Genomic DNA, 17,307 nt, shown 5'->3' with positions numbered 1-17,307 from the left:
AATCATATGAAAAAATGTAGATTTGTAAATAAAATTTAAAGCAGCAAATCAAACCAAAGTTTGCAATGAAATGTGTATTTTTATTGTTCAACACAAAAATTCTCAAACAAAACTAAAAGTCTTACCAGTGACTTCTGTGATGATGTTGATGTCCTCATCTGGTCCCCTGGCTGAAGATTCAGTTGATGTCCACTTCATGGCAGAAGTGGACATCAAGTCCAGTTCTGTCTTCAGTTCTGGCTGAAGGCAGAACTCCATCATGAACGTCTCATCAGAGCTGCTGTTGCTTCTCCTCTGCACAAACACTAGATGTGAAGAAACAAAACCATGTCGTCCATTTTTCACATCACCCGAGTCACATGATCACCGACCGGATGTTGGACGACGACAGGAAGCAGTTGGAGGATTGTGGCGTGGCATGGTTTATAATGACTTATTCATGTGTGATTTTTTAAAATTGCGTTTCTTATTTAACTGAAACGCTGCATCTGTAAAATTGTGTTTTTTCGACATTAGCAGAATGCAGACGGTTCTGTGCACAGTTGCAATGGAAACACAGCTGGTGATCTGTTAGTTCGTCTTTATGAAGCCATCCTACCCTCAACGTATTTCATGTGTTAATTTCCCAGGTTGAACTCGTTACCTACAGGATCAGTGATCAATAGGAAGGTGAAAGGTCAGCCCAGAACTACACAGGAGGGCATAAAGAGCTGGGACCATGTCATACAACAGGAATTTCTTTTAAAGGTTCCTTCTCTCACAGTTGAGATGTACGTACGAGAAAATCTGCAGACATTTCATTTCTTTGTAGATGGAAAAACTTGAGAAATAAGTAGTGTGTGAAATACTTATTTTCTCCACTGATTATTGCGCTAATATGCTGTCCAGGAAAACATGTTTCATTTAAAATTATAAAGAGACTTAGGTGAAATGATATTCATGTTCATGATGAATGGATATTAACTTTCCGCTAGAACCTGAGAATTTAAGTTGCCAATAGTTAATCTATAGCATTAACTGTAAATGATTTCCTACAAAGGAAAGACAGACAGACAGGAAGTCTGAATGTGACTAAAGACAAATATGTTCAAACTAATGTCACATCAGCAGCGTCAACATTTAAAGGTTCCTCTCCTTTAGCTGCTCTTACCTGAGAAGTCCAGATCTGGAGTTAAAAAGAAGGAGATCCAGACGACATTCAGCAGAACCAGACTGATCCAAACGACCTGCTGCATGTTTCTATCTGCTGCTGATCTCTGGCTTCACTCAGTCAGGGAAGCAGACAGACTGTGAACATCTTATATTAGTGTTACAAGATGAACCACAAAGTCAGATGGTTCACGATTCTGTGACGCCATGATGAACATTTTTTTATTGAACCACAAACCTAACAATAGACATTTTGCATGAGGTGTGACTCGGTGATGCACCAGGGACTGTTGGTTGAAACCACAAAGACTGCTGCTGTTAACTTGAAGAAGAACATATAGAAAAGTTTATGAACATCTATCTGACTTTTAGATATCAGCTACCAACATTAACATGGTTTCCTTTCAAGATAAGACTTTCAATTTTCAATTGTATTGAAGCTGAATAAAACAAACCAGGGTGGGAGTTTTCGTTCGACATTCCAACAGTAAAATAAAACATTCATATCAGGCGTGCCGTGGTGGCGTAGCGGTTAGCACGACCCATATTTGGAGGCCTTCAGTCCTCGATGCGGCCGTCGCGGGTTCGACTCCTGGACCCGAGGATATTTGCCGCATGTCTTCTTCCCCGTTTCCTGTCAGCCTACTATCATATAAGGGACACTAGAGCCCACAAAAGACCCCCTGGAGGAGTAAAATATATATATATATATTCATACCATCACAACACCAACAATTTGTGCATAGAATAAAACAGTTTGCATGCTATCGCTTGTCACTTGGATTGGTTGAGAATGGTTATTATTATCATGAGCATTTCCTTTTATTTTCAAATGTTTTTTTTTGTTGAATAGTCAAAATAAAATTTTAAGTTTATCTCTGTAGCATTTATACAGATCATGATTACATTCAAATTTGGAGTATTTAAGCATTGACTCCAGGATTTGGAGTCAATGCTCCATTGAACCTGAAGACGAAGTTTTCCTTTGTTTTGAAAACTTTAAAATTGATCCATAGACGTTGCCATCCGTTATTATTTCCATAAACAAAATGCCCTGCTCTGACCTCTATGTTATTCTTTTGTGCTTACGGATTGCTTGGGTCAAACAGTTCACACAGAAGTCTGATTGCAGTCACACATAATTAGGTGCAAAAAATAAAAATCTGAATTCACAATCGGGCTGCACAGTGGTGCAGTTGGTAGCACTGTTGCCTTGCAGCAAAAAGGTTCTGGGTTTGATTCCCGGCCCAGGGTCTTTCTGCACGGAGTTTGCATGTTCTCCCTCCATGTTCTCTCTGGGTTCTCTTGCTTCCTCCCACAGACCTGACCAGTCAGGTCAGACCAATTAACCAGACCTGACTGTCAGGTTAATTGGTCTCTCTAAATTCTCCCTAGGTGTGAGTGTGTCTTTATGTTTTGTCCTGTCTGTCTCTGTGTTGTCCTGCGACAGACTGGCGACCTGTCCAGGGTGACCCCGCCTATCGTCTAGAATGTTAGCTGGAGATAGAGACCAGTACCTCCTGACCCCACTAGGGACAAGGGTGTTAGAAGATGGATGGAGGATGGATGGATGGATGGATGGATGGATGGATGGATGGATGGATGGATGGATGGATTGATTCACAATCAAGATGTGTTGTGTGAAAATAGCTAAAGACCTCTGTTCTACAGGCATCATTGAAACCACAAAATGAAGATTATCAGCTGAGGTTTTCACACCAGCCTTAGGAATGTCAACAGAGAATTTGATAAGCAGGACAAAAATATCGAGAAAATTCCAAGAAAACCAAACGTGTGCACCTGATTCTTTAAAAAAGAAAAAATAAATAAAAGAAAAATCGAAACATTCAATCAATTTGCTCCCTGTTATAAATTGGTTTTGTTATTTAAGGTCTTTTAAGGATTTTTAGACAAAGGAACCTTCTAAAAGTCCAAAGTTCAACGTTGTGTTTTAGACTCTCTTAACCTGCTTATTTGAAACCAGATGTTTGCTAAAAACTTAGCAACGTCTCCAGTCTCTGTAACCTGGTTTCTGTAGCACCAGATCTGGTAAAAACATTGTTAAAGGGTTAATAGAGGAGCCATGTCAAAGTTTGATGTAAACATGAAAAATGACCTTTTTGGAGCCAAAATGGCTGCCGTCCTGTACATTTGAGGAAATACTTCCAACAGAATCTTTGTATTGATTTGGAAGGATCTATCTATGCAACGAATTTCAGATCTCTATGATGTACCGTCTGGTACATCATAGAGATAGGCCCCTAAACTATCAAATTAAAAACTTTTTATTTTACTTGTTGGGTGAGTTTTCATTTATTCCTCCAAATGTCTATGTTTGGTGGTCACACTAAGAAATCCTGCGATCACAACATGCTGCAGGTCTTCAACTCCAGTCCTCAAGTTCAACTTCCTGCAACTTTTAGATCCCTGGTCCAATCAAATTCATCAAATGACTGAATCACCTCCTCAGTTCAGTTCAGTTCAGTTCAGTTCAGTTCAGTTCAGTTCCTCAGAGTCCTGCTAATGACCTCATTATTTGACTTGGTTGTGCTGAAATAGAGACGTATATTAAACACTGAACATTACATTAATCAAATGTTGTCACATTGTAACATAATCACGTGCATAAGCAAGCTTAAATTTTTTTATTCTTGTTTGGCTTTTATTTTAACACCTGAATTGAGCTGAACTGTGAATAATTTCACAAATAGTGGGTGCAGTAAGTCTTTTTTACCAGCAGGGGGCAGCTTATGTCTGTAAGTTAGTGTGTCTTACTCTGTGTGTTCCTGTTATGTTTACTGGAGCTGCTTGTGTTGAAATTCTTACTTTTATTATAAATGACTTCATAATATCTAGTAATGAGAGAAACTTTGATACTTTAGTTCACATTTATTTGACAGCTCAGGTTGTAACAAGATTAGTTACCATGACTACGATACCCATGTTTTGATTGATCATTGTGTTTTTAACAAGTGAGTCACTTTAATCTGCCTTGCTGCTGAAATGTGCTGTTCAGGTGAACTTGACCTGAACTTGAATTCAACTACAGAGATTAATCTTAATAGAAAATCATATCACCTGATATCATTTTTATCTACATCACTGAAATCTTGTGAAATTTTCTCTGACACTTTTGTTTGTGGTCAGAGAAAACGCTAAGCTTGAGGCAGAGCTGTTTCAGTTCAGACGTTTCTCACAGCTTCATAAAAACATCGTGCTCTGAACTCGGAATGGACACAAACCAGAGAATCCTCCTCTGGAATAAGACGTTAAAAACCATTTCTGTTTTAATCATAATAAAAATGAAAGATTTTAAAGATGAAACGTTTATGTTAGCTGCCTCCTGTAGGGGGGCGTCTGCAGAAACTCGCTGTTCCTCAAAGTGAGGGTTCAGTTCAGCAGAGAAAAAAAAAAACAGTGTGAGAATGTTTCATGCAATGATCACCCAGCTTCCTGCATGTATCAAAAAAAAAAAAAAAAACGCTCTAATTTATAAGCTGAAAAGTATTCCCACCCCTCTTACCGGTGCCCTGCCCCTCCTCTCTTTACCGACAAATTTCCAACTGCACCGAAACCAAACATGTCAGATGTTACTCCTTAAAGCTTTCTAGATAAACTTCACTGAGAGACAGAAGAGCAGAGGCCAAAGTTCAACGTCAGTAAGTTGTTAACAGCAGTGTATGTATCTGGTTTGCAAGCAGCTGTGCCTGTTGTGTCACAGAATCACATGTTATGCAGAATGTCTCCTGTTGGGTTTTGTGGTTGTATCTAAAAATGGTCACCATGGCTGCAGAGAGACATGAAACCATCATAACCAGGCTGAGCTGTGGTTCATCTTGTAGCTCTAATCTATGATGTTCACAGTCTGTCTGCTTCCCTGACTGAGTGAAGCCAGAGATCAGCAGCAGATAGAAACATGCAGCAGGTAGTTTGGATCAGTCTGGTTCTGCTGAATGTCGTCTGGATCTCCTTCTTTTTAACTCCAGATCTGGACTTCTCAGGTAAGAGCAGCTAAAGGAGAGGAACCTTTAAATGTTGACGCTGCTGATGTGACATTAGTTTGAACATATTTGTCTTTAGTCACATTCAGACTTCCTGTCTGTCTGTTTTTCCTAAGTTAAACCTCATTTAAAGGCGGTTAGAAGGATCTGGAAAAACTTTGACTCACATAATCAGCAGAAAAATGTTTGACCAAATATCAAATGTTCTTTTACTTTTGAAATTTTTTTGGATACATTTGAACCTCTTTGTGGAATTTTAATGTTTGTGGATCACAGGCTTATGTTTTACATCCAGTTCCAGGCAGAAGCCTTGGTTCAAATAAATCAGGTCCAACATTAAAATTCAACATGGAGTGGATGCGACCTTGTGACCTGCTCTTTGTGTCTCTCAGTGTTTGTGCGGAGGAAAAGCGTCAGCAGCTCTGACGAGATGTTCAGGACGACGTTCTGCCTTCAGCCGGACTCTGACAGGAAGTGGACGTCCGCTGGACCTTCAGCCAGCGGTCCAGATGAAGACGTCAACACCGTCACAGAACCCACTGGTGAGACGTAGACGGCTGGGTTTAAGAAGATCTGGATGTTTTTGATATCTCTGACAGAAAACTAAAACATTAAATTATTCTCTATTTTGGATTATTTTTAATCTCAGTACAAATACAGCTGTTCTGTGGAATCCAAATTAAATCGACTGAAGTCTTTTCGAGCCAAGTGGCAAAATGAGATGAAATTCCAAGTTATTTTTTTTAAACAAAATAGTAACGAGGTACTGGCTGCACATATTCATGTGGATATAGCTTTACATAACTACATATACAGTTCTACATTCAATCCTTGCATTATTTGCAGTGAACAGAAAGAAAACTCAACATGAAGAATCCAACCCAGACGACAAGTTTCCAACATCTGCAGCTCCTGATCCTGATGGGAAGTGAGTTACATTATAACAACACCAACCAAGAACCGGACCCAATCACCCCCCCCCCCCCCCCCCCCCCCCCCCCCCATTAAACTGCATTTCAACTGAACAACACTGCAAAAAACACAAAATCTCACCAGGAGTTTTTGGTCTAATTTCTAGTGGAAAAAGTTACTAGTCAGTTTTCAGAAAGATCGAGAAGCTTGGCTTAAATCAATAATGTCTTAATATTGATTTAAAAAAAAAAAAGCAAGCACTAGTTTCACTGGTAGATTATTTCATTTTCAATATGGGAAAATGTCTTATTAGTGAAATAATAAGACATCTTTAGTGGGACGTGGAACAAGGTCTTATATCTCACAGAAAAGCTAAGTGTAAGTTAGTTTCATCTTATTTGAAATCTGCTAAAGTTTTTGAAGTAGATTTTGTGTTTTTTGCAGTGAGCTCTGAGGTATCTTGATTATTTTTGGTTCATAAGGCCTTGATTAGAATAATTCCAACCGTCCTGTGTTGTATTTGTGCAACAGGAGATTTGACAAATATCAAAACAATTGTATTATTTTTCAGCAACTTGGGTGAACCGACCGTATCTGCTCACGAACAGAGACTGACTTCACCACCAGGACTGAGCTCCAGCTCTGATCTTGTTGCAACGATTCCAACAACTCCCAGAAATCAGAGGATGGACGTCGGCCGAACCGGTCAGCAGGAACCACTCACTACTGTCAGACAAACGAGTGAGTTTTTACTGACTGTGGAGCTGATCGGCTCAAACCACTGCAACCTCTTTTCTGTTCCGGCAACAAGCAAAACACGCAATTAACATACAATTACATCTAAAATCATTTCAATTCTGCTTTACTTGCAAATTCATTTTATTGGTAAAACTCTAAATTATCCAATTCTTTGGCAGTAAAGAAATGACACAAGTATCCTTTAATTTAAATAAGATGGGCGATTCGGGGATTTTCTCCAAAGTCAACACCAAATCCTACGTTCAACAGTCACTGCAAAGTGAAAATGCTCTGTGCGGCATTGGCAGTAAATGAGAATGTCGCTCAAGCTGCTCTTGTCCTATAAAACATGAAATCAACATGATAATCAGAGGAAGAGTCAACTTTAACCCTTTCAGACCTGCAGCAGAGATGTGTTTTAACTCAGACTTTCACCGATGCCACGGTTTTGTTTTCAGGTCTAGCTTTTCCTGAAGAGTGCTGCTTTGTGTTAATGAAACGACCCGTGAACGAGAAGCTTATCGCTTCCGTTGATTTGACTGATCCCTGCTGCCCCATTAACGCAGCCATGTAAGTACTGCAAGTTGGATTTCTGCCTGGTAGAACAAGTACAAAATGTTTCACTGCAGTGTTAAAGGGGCAGTATTACGTAAAATCCACTTTTGTGAGCTTGAGGTCATGTTATAATGTTATTCCCTCCTCAGTTGCTTTGGTTCTTTCATGCATGTGTGAGAAATCCTTTAATCTCCATGGCAACCATTCAACCATTCGCCTGGGTGGACCTAGCCCCGCCTTCAAGCTGAAACTCCTCCTCTGGTCTGCAGTTCCCAAGATTCCACCTCACAGAGAAGCCCCTCCCCCACTCAGCTCCTGCAGACTAGCCAGCAGCAGTTAGCAGACGCCTGGTGGAACAGCTGAGCTCATTGTAGGAGCTACTGCTCAGTTCAACATTGGTAAAAACGTTGATAAAGGGTTAATAGAAAAGCCATGTTGTGATGACTTCCTGAAGGCGGCGCGTCAGAAAGAGTTTTTAAAGAGACAGAGGCCCAATTTCAAGTCGCTTAATTCTAAATTTTTCAGTCGTATTTTATATATAAATAACAACTTATCACAGCTGAAGGTAACAGTTACTTGACTGAACTATAAAATGGCACTATGTGCCCAGAAAACACATAATACTGCCCCGTTAACTGTTAAAACTAAACATTTATAGTCATTTGAGAAAAAACAACTGATATTATTTGCATTTCTTTTCTTTCAGCTTGATAACAAAAAAGGCACAACATCTCTGTGTGGATCCAACGGAACCCTGGGTGAAAAGGATTATTGATTTTCTCCAGACAAGGTCCGTTTAGTGAATGTGTCGAAAATGATCATGATTATGGTAGCCGTATTATTCTACTTCAATTAATCCAAAGTTTTGATTATAATCCTTGTTTTTTCTTTAATTTCATATGAAAGATTTGGACATACATCTTTCAGCAGTGATTGTAACTAATCCAGTCTTTTTATTATTATTATTTATAAAGCACATTTAAAAAAATATATGTTTACCCAAACTACTGTACAGTAGAGACGGATAAATCTGAAACAATAACAAACTAAAAATGTTAAACGCAGAAAAAGTCAACAGGATTATAAAACGGACAACAAACCAACTCATTTGTTAAAAGCTCCTGAAAACAGGTGTTTCTTAACTTTCTAGTCACTAATCATTTGAAATAAGCTCATTTGAATAAACATGTTTTATTTCTCAGGGATTTGAATGGACCGACTCTGTCCACTCCTTACAAAAGCCTGACTCTCTCTGAGGTCAGTTCATCACCGATGCCGAGGCAGGAGATTCCAACGACTCCACGACATCAGAAGATCAACATCACCCTCAGCCCACCCAGAACAGAACCAGAACGTGAGATTTTACTGCAGCAGGTTTTCATCTATGTTGAAGTTAAAATCTCTGAGGCAGAACTGGCACCGTGGAGACAGGGATTCAGGTCCTGTTGGTGCTCGTTGTTCAAAACACACTGGCTGCGTTCGTTCCCATCCCAAATGTGCACAAAACGTTGTTGATATTCTGCTACTGTCAAAAAACAAACAAACAAAAAAATAATTTCGTAATTGAATTGTTTCCATTAAATGAGAAACAATTAAAATCCCACAAGAGTAAGTTTGGTCAAGTGACAAGTCATTAAAAAACGCAGCACCATCGTCCTCCGACCACTTCCTGTTGTCTTTTGTCGTTTCCTCCAGTAGTAACATCTGGGTTGATCATGTGACTCGTGATGAGAAAAGTGTTTTTATTGCAGTTTTTTTTTCTTCAAAATACTCTCACTTTGATACAGCTGGAACCAGAACCAGCACCAGAACGTTTTTTTTATCGAAAAATATTAGTTTCACTAAAATTGAGGTGCTTCCATTAAGCAAATGTGTTTTTGTAATTCAAATTTGCACAGTTAAACAGTCAATAGCTTACTTAACGTTACTGAAGTTTTGAAACAGGTGTTTTATTTTATTTTTTGTATTCTTTTTGCTTTGAGATTCAAGGTGAAACCCAGATTTATGTTTTTAATGCTCCTGGACCCAAACAGTCCACGAAATATTTCTTTCACACTGCCACCTACTGGCGAAAGGAAATACTGTGCTTGGGACAATTTCGGTTTCTACGGCAGCAGAAAACGAGTTATGTGCTCAGTCAGCTGTTCACCAGTGCCACGGTCTGGTTTTCAGGTGGAGCTGGTCCGGTTGAGTGCTGCTTTCAAATTTGCAAAACTCCCATCGACGGAAGAGAGATCGCTTCGTTTCACGTGACTGATCCTCTGTGCCCCACAAGTGCAGCTGTGTAAGTACAGCAAGCTGGGTTGGAAAATCTTAGATTTACTCGAATGGAATTGAAAGTTGAGTTTTAATGGTAAAAAAAACAAAAAAAAAAACAACTAAACATGTGTATTTCTTTTCTTTCAGTTTAATAACAAAAACAGCAGAACACCTCTGTGCGGATCCAAAGGAACAGTGGGTGAAAATGATTATTAATTTTCTAGAGAAAAAGGCCCCATAAGGGAACTTCACGGTGTCCTGCTCCATCAGATCATGTGAAGAATAATAAAACACATGTGGCAAAGTGATCATGTTTTTAGTATCAGAATAATGTCATTCAAGTAATCAAAGATTTAGTTTTAAAGGTAAAATAATTGTTTATTTTCTTTAAAAAAAAAACTGTTTTGTACATTTTGTAAACTATCCTAGAGCAGGGATTGTAACCAGATGTCTGTTTCGATTACGAATGAAAAAATGATGCATTTTCTTAGGTTTTGTTTTCCATCAATAAAAATTTTTGCAAATGGTTTTGATTTCTGATTATTGAAAAGGAAGCTTAAAGGCAAGTTTTTCTGTGAAGCATTTAAAGTCATTGCTATGTTCAAATTTAGGCAGAGAAGGAAGCAGTGAAATGCAAATTTCAGAGAAATTATTACGCAAAGGTAAAACTGAAGTTATTATCTTTGGACCTAAAGAGGAACGATCTGGACTCAACACACAGCTTCAGTGATTACAGCTAGAAACCAGCTCTCACGTCTGAAACCTGGTAGTAGTGATGAACCCTGACCTGAACCCTCAGAGCCACATAAAGACAGTTACAAAGTCGGCCTTCTATCACCTGAAGAACATCTCCAGGATTAAAGAACTTACGTTGCAGCAAGAATATAGAGAAACTTGTCCGTGCGTTTATCTTTAGTTTAGTAAATCGCATTGATTACTGCAATGGCGTCTTCACAGGTCTGCCTAGCAAATCAATCCTCCGGCTGCAGCTGTTACAGAACGCTGCTGCTGGCGTTCTCACTAAAACCAGAAAGTTAGTGAACATCACACCGGTTCTGAAGTCACTGCACTGGTTCCCTGTAGCTCAGAGACAATACTTTAAAATGCTGCTGTTAGTTTATAAATCACTGAATGGCTTAGCACCACAATACACCAATTTGTGGCAAAGGTGTTTGAGTTAAGAGACGTTTCTCAAAGTTTTTTTAAAGGTTTTATTGGCCTTTATAAGAGGGTAAGGAGAAGACATGCAAGCATAGGTCGCCAGGCTGGGAATCGAACCTGCGACGGCCGCGTCAAGGACTAAGGCCTCCTTGTGTGGGTTGTGCTTCACGCCTGCGCCACCACAGCACCCCGCGGTTCTCAAAGTTTCATAAAAACATTGTGCAATGAAATAAGCATGATCTGAACTGAGCTCAAAGGGGTGCACATGCGAGCCAGAGAAAAAAATATTTCTGCTTCAATAATATTTCGAGTTTACTTCGAGATGAAAAGCTTGTTTTAGAGAGCTCCATCTGGAGGGCAGGCATCTAGAAACTCACTGTCTCTCAAAGTCAGTTATCTTCACTTATTATGTTACCATGGTGATACACACTCAAAGACATGCAGAGTTTACATGAACTTAGGGTTTTCCATAACCCACTTTCTGGAATACCTGCTGGGTGTTTAATGGAGAAAAGGACATGAATGAAACATAGAGCACAGAGAAAACTGATCCTTATACTAAAAAGGATCTTTCATTAACAAAGAAATTCTGTAAAGACTAAAACTTTAAAAAGTTTGGAAAAATAGAACCAAATACACCAAATAAACAAAACAGAAAACCACACAGGCTGCTTTAGTGGGGAAACTACAAAAAGCTCAACTTTTTTTTTTCTGAATAAACATCGGATACAGCAAGGAATAGCAGATAGCATCCATCCTCCTTTAAATGAGTTTGAACCTCCGAGCTCAGCAAGGTGTCATAGGGTTTCTATGGCAACTAAGACCATCTATTATCTTCCCAGGGCAATAACCATTTCCAACCAAGTGACATTTCCAATCTAGGTGACAAGCGATAGCATGCAAAGTGTTTTATTCTATGCACAAATTGTTGGTGTTGTGATGGTATGAATATTTTATTTTATGGTTGGAATGTCGAACGAAAACTTCCACCCTGGTGTTTTGGGGTTTTTTCAACTTCAATGGAATTGAAAATTGAAAGTCTTATCTTGAAAGGAAACCATGTTAATGTTGGTAGCTGATATCTAAAAGTCAGATAGATGTTCATAAACTTTTCTATATGTTCTTCTTCAGGTTAACAGCAGCAGTCTTTGTGGTTTCAACCAACAGTCCCTGGTGCATCACCGAGTCACACCTCATGTAGAATGTCTGCTGTTTGTGGTTCAATAAAAAATGTTCATCATGGCGTCACAGAATCGTGAACCATCTGACTTTGTGGTTCATCTTGTAACACTAATATAAGATGTTCACAGTCTGTCTGCTTCCCTGACTGAGTGAAGCCAGAGATCAGCAGCAGATAGAAACATGCAGCAGGTCGTTTGGATCAGTCTGGTTCTGCTGAATGTCGTCTGGATCTCCTTCTTTTTAACTCCAGATCTGGACTTCTCAGGTAAGAGCAGCTAAAGGAGAGGAACCTTTAAATGTTGACGCTGCTGATGTGACTTTAGTTTGAACATATTTGTCTTTAGTCACATTCAGACTTCCTGTCTGTCTGTCTTTCCTTTGTAGGAAATCATTTACAGTTAATACTATAGATTAACTTTTGGTTACTTAAATTCTCAGGTTTTAGTGGAAAGTTAATATCCATTCATCATGAACATGAATATCATTTCACCTAAGTCTCTATAGTTTTAAATGAACCATTATTTTTTCCTGGACAGCATGTTAGCGCAATAATCAGTGGAGAAAATAAGTATTTCACACACTACTTATTTCTCAAGTTTTTCCATCTACAAAGAAATGAAATGTCTGCAGATTTTTTCGTACGTACATCTCAACTGTGAGAGAAGGAACCTTTAAAAGAAATTCTCGTTGTATGACATGGTCCCAGCTCTTTATGCCCTTCTGTGTAGTTCTGGGCTGACCTTTCACCTTCCTATTGATCACTGATCCTGTAGGTAACGAGTTCAACCTGGGAAATTAACACAGGAAATACGTTGAAGGTAGGATGGCTTCATAAAGACGAACTAACAGATCACCAGCTGTGTTTCCATTGCAACTGTGCACAGAACCGTCTGCATTCTGCTAATGTCGAAAAAACACAATTTTGCAGATGCAGCGTTTCAGTTAAATAAGAAACGCAATTTTAAAAAATCACACATGAATAAGTCATTATAAACCATGCCACGCCACAATCCTCCAACTGCTTCCTGTCGTCGTCCAACATCCGGTTGGTGATCATGTGACTCGGGTGATGTGAAAAAAAAATTTCCGTTGCAGTTTATGGACACTAACCCAAATGTCTCAATCTTTAAAAGCCCAACTTTAAAACCCATCAAGAGACGACATGGTTTTGTTTCTTCACATCTAGTGTTTGTGCAGAGGAGAAGCAAGAGCAGCTCTGATGAGACGTTCATGATGGAGTTCTGCCTTCAGCCAGAACTGAAGGCAGAACTGGACTTGATGTCCACTTCTGCCACGAAGTGGACATCAACTGAATCTCCAGCCAGGGGACCAGATGAGGACATCAACATCATCACAGAACTCACTGGTAAGACTTTTAGTTCTGTTTGAGAATTTTTGAACGATAAAATTACACATTTCATTGTGAACTTTGGTAAATGTGTTGCTGTTAGAACTGAAAACCGAATCAAAGTATGTGGATGATGCAGTGTGAGACAGAAGAACGTAAACTTCTTGGTACTTCTGTCAGAAACCTGCTTAGCCTAAAATCACTGTCCATTTTGGAGGCAACAAAACACAAAAATAGTTGGGAGAATATCAGAGAAGCTGGGAGTCGTTAACTGGGAACTGGAGGAAAGATGTCAAAAACACACTTTGTCCACTGGAGACCAAAACCTTATGGAAGTTCTTAAATATATACATTCAATCTTTTGTTTTTCTGCTTTCAATTTTGATTTTATTTGCAAATCTACATATTTTCATATGATTTTACAAATGTGTGTTTTTCTGCAGTAATTGCAGAACAAGACCTCAAACAGACTGAAATGTTCGGCTCAGCTGACCAGAACAACCCGTCTAATCAAACTGATCATGAAGCCAATAGGTGAGTCATTTCCTGCTGCTTTACTTTGAAATATTGAATGAGTTTGGAAGAAATTCATGTTAAAAAAAAAAGCTTCTTGTTTAACACTTGAATTGAACTAAACTCAAAGAATTTCCTAAACGATATGTGCAGTATCTCACTTTACCAGCAGGGGGCAGCTCATGTTTTATCCTTCAGCTACTTGTTCCGTGTTCCTTGGTTATTTTCACCGGAGCTGCTTGTGTTACAAACTTGTTATGGATTCTGTCTTTTCTATCTGCTTACACGCACACTGCTGCTGCTTACATAACCATATCACATAAGACTGCCGCCAGTCACACATAAACAAAATGAATCTGATTAGAAAGAAGAATAAAGCTTATGGGGTTCCATTTGTGTCAAAAATAAGTAGGAGTCATATGGGTAGATGTTGGTCTATGTTGTTGCTATGTGTCTTTGGTGGATGTCTATGGTCTTAGTGCTTGTGGTGGATGTTCCTACCACCACCACATCGTGTTAGTATTTATTTTTGTTTTTATATTAGTTGCAGCTTATAGTCTGTTTAAGTTAGTTATTTCATTTAGACATATTTACTAATGGGTGCACACTTTAGTTAACATCTGTCTGAATGTTTTACTTACACTTGTTCTTTTGTTTGAGGTGCTGCTGATACAAACCAGCTGCAGGAGGAAAACTGGAACAAAACCATTTGTTTTTCTGAAAGACTGAAGGGGGGAGACTTTGTTGTTTCAAGTTGATCTGAATAGTTAATTTTGTCAATTAAATATTCACTTATTATTTGTGCTAAGTTAAAGTTAGTTTCATAGAATTCAATATTTTAAATCATTTTAATATTAAATAATACGTTTTCTATATGAAAATATATTTTTTAGCAATTTTTTGTCAAAATTTTGCACACATTTAGAAAATGTTGACAAACAAATTACAAAAAAATATATTTACAAAAATTATTGACAAAAAATTGCTAAAATAATTTAAAAAGGGTTCAAATAGAGTAAGAATGAGTGCCTCACCTACAAACTTTAGTAGAACAATTTCACACTGATTTTGAGTCAATGGGGCAAATGACTTTGAAGCTATTGAAGAAAACATATTATTTAATATTAAAATTATTTAAAGTATTGAATATGACTTAGAGGATAGTGTGTGTTGTGTAATCCTAATTAGCACTTTATTGTGCCAGTTGGTCACAAGACATTTATTAACATTTGTTTGTCAGGAGTGTTTAGTTTGCCACAGACATTTGTTGTCATTTGTTGACAGTCCCTAAGTGAAACTCCCAGCTCTTGAGGAGGAAGCGGTAGATTAAGGCCTTATGACTAAATACAAGATAGAAATCTAAGCATTTTGAAGCTACTGATATTGAAAGATCAACATTTTTGTAATTTCTAATAAACTCTTTGATCAGAAATGACCGACTTTATAACAGGCAACAGCCACACTGATCAACGACAAGGACCATCGACATTGACCAATCACAGAAGTTAAAGACATTCAGACTTCTACTTGAACCAACAACAGTAGCATCAAAAAAACATCTGCAAAGGATTCACTGCTTTACTGTAGATGACAGTAAAAACCACGACGCAGCTAGAGACATAACATATGCAATATCTACATGCAACATAGACATATGCAACATAGACATGTGCAACGTCTACATGCAACATAGACATATGCAACGTCTACATGCAACATAGACATATGCAACATAGACATATGCAACATAGACATATGCAACATAGACATATGCAACGTCTACGTGCAATATCAACATATTCGTAAAGCACTAAGACCATAGACATCTACCAAAGACACATAGCAACGACATAGACCAACAACAGCTACACATATGACTTCTACTTATTTTTGACACAAATGGAACCCCATAAAACTCGTCTTTATCTTTGCCTCACTTGGTGTCACCCTCAGGTGAGCTAAGTGACGCCCAACCTGGACGGTGAATGTGACTCTGCATCTGCACCATTTGTATAACTTGCATGTCTTGTAACATTTCATACACTTTCGGCATTAAACCTGTTTTTATGTTTAACCAAATCTCGTTATTTCTTGAGATAATAACACAGAGGGGTTCTGGTCGGGTCTTGAAACTATGTGGTGTACAGAGGGTAAAATGAATAAACTACAAAAAACTCTCACTTGTATAATAGACGACTCTATGAAGCTACAGGGATGAGACAAAGTTGCTATTTTACTCTGCTCAAGTTTTATTTTGCAGCACTTTAACAAATGTTATGAATGATGATCGATGAGGTTTTTGGATCGTGTGAAATCTACTCAGAGACTTGGATGAACACACACCGAGTTCCTCCGAGGTGAGCCGCAGCATCGGTCCACAGCCTGCTATGGTTCCAAATAAAACTCCACCCAGAGTTCCTCAACCATGCGAAAAATTTCCAGATACTGGTATGTTCTCTGTTTCTTTAAATCTAAACTAAAAACCCAGCTGTTTAGAGTTGCTTTTGAAACACAATCATGAAACATTCATCAATAATCTGATGTGCAAAATGTAATGTCAACTGTGTGTCCTATGACTTTGCACTTTGAAATGCCTTGTTGCTGAAAGGTGCTATACAAATAAAATTTGATTGATTGATTCCTTTTTTCCTTTCAGCATTTATATTAAAAACATTTATGTATTTTATTTTTCTAATCATCTTTGTCCAGCTTATTACTCAGTTGATTTCCCAATCAAATGTATGTTTCCAGACATGTGCTGCATGAAGTTTACCAATAGGAAAATATCTCTAGCAACTATTACGCAAATATTCAGAACCACAGAGCTGTGTCGTTTGAAGGCTTTTGTGTAAGTAAAAGATGCAGCTTTCAATTATAAACGGCGTAATCAGCCACAGTTAACATGAACTATTCTTGTAACTCAGCTTTCTTATTGTTTTCTCTCTACAGGCTGGTCACTAGAACCAAGAAAAGAATTTGCATCAGTCCAGATCACATTCGGTTATATACTCGCCTGCGAAGATTATGCTGAGATCCGTCAACTTTGTTCAGAATTTTCTTAACAGTCAAAAAGGTCTGGAAACTCAAGGACAAATTTAAAGATTTTGCTTTAAAGCTACAATCATTGTTTGTTTCCCTAAATATTCTTTTGTAAATTTTGTACAACAACTATCAGCAGTGGTGGCAGTAGTGTGCTTTCTTTGGCTAAGAATGAAAAAAAAAAAAGATGAGCGTTTTCTTTGGCTGTGTTTTTCATTAATAAAGGTTTTATCAAATGACTGATTTTTGATTTTTGATCATTGGAAAGGAAGCTTTAAGCAAGACAAGCTCATCTGTGTTGTGTTTATGCACATGATCATGTTCAAATTTAAGCCAAGAAGGAAGCAGTGAAATGCAAATTGTGAAGAAATGAATTGCTGAAATTTGATTGTAGAAACTAGTTCTGCTCTTTGCTCATGTTTTTTCCTGTTGTAATTGATTTAGATTATG

General features: G+C 38.2%; 1 protein-coding gene across 2 annotated transcripts; it reads left to right on the top strand.

The window, feature by feature from the left end:
* The first annotated feature begins 4,707 nt into the window (after positions 1-4,707).
* Positions 4,708-10,084, top strand: LOC111611134. 2 transcript variants are annotated; one of them, XM_023346810.1, is made up of 10 exons: positions 4,708-4,808; positions 5,014-5,150; positions 5,543-5,692; positions 5,997-6,078; positions 6,634-6,803; positions 7,259-7,370; positions 8,062-8,145; positions 8,558-8,709; positions 9,528-9,639; positions 9,762-10,084. In XM_023346810.1, the coding sequence occupies exons 2-10, from the start codon at positions 5,066-5,068 to the stop codon at positions 9,853-9,855; spliced, it is 1,041 nt and encodes a 346-aa protein (XP_023202578.1). In that variant the 5' UTR covers positions 4,708-4,808; positions 5,014-5,065; the 3' UTR covers positions 9,856-10,084. The 2 variants fall into 2 exon arrangements, with proteins under 2 accessions (XP_023202578.1, XP_023202577.1); XM_023346809.1 differs by lacking the exon at positions 4,708-4,808 and having other exon boundaries at positions 4,891-5,150.
* Positions 10,085-17,307: the final 7,223 nt, after the last annotated feature.

This window comes from Xiphophorus maculatus, chromosome 14 (genome assembly GCF_002775205.1).
Source record: "Xiphophorus maculatus strain JP 163 A chromosome 14, X_maculatus-5.0-male, whole genome shotgun sequence".
Taxonomy (NCBI): domain Eukaryota; kingdom Metazoa; phylum Chordata; class Actinopteri; order Cyprinodontiformes; family Poeciliidae; genus Xiphophorus; species Xiphophorus maculatus.
Note: the sequence above shows the minus strand (reverse complement) of the source record. Positions and strands in the feature narration are given on the sequence as shown.

Bases quoted from the DNA above. Each gene is read 5' to 3' on its own strand.
- LOC111611134 (XM_023346810.1), top strand. From the start codon at position 5,066: ATGCAGCAGGTAGTTTGGATCAGTCTGGTTCTGCTGAATGTCGTCTGG. The intron at 6,804-7,258 runs GTGAGTTTTTAC...TTTTGTTTTCAG, and splicing joins CACTACTGTCAGACAAACGA to GTCTAGCTTTTCCTGAAGAG. The intron at 8,146-8,557 runs GTCCGTTTAGTG...TTTATTTCTCAG, and splicing joins ATTGATTTTCTCCAGACAAG to GGATTTGAATGGACCGACTC.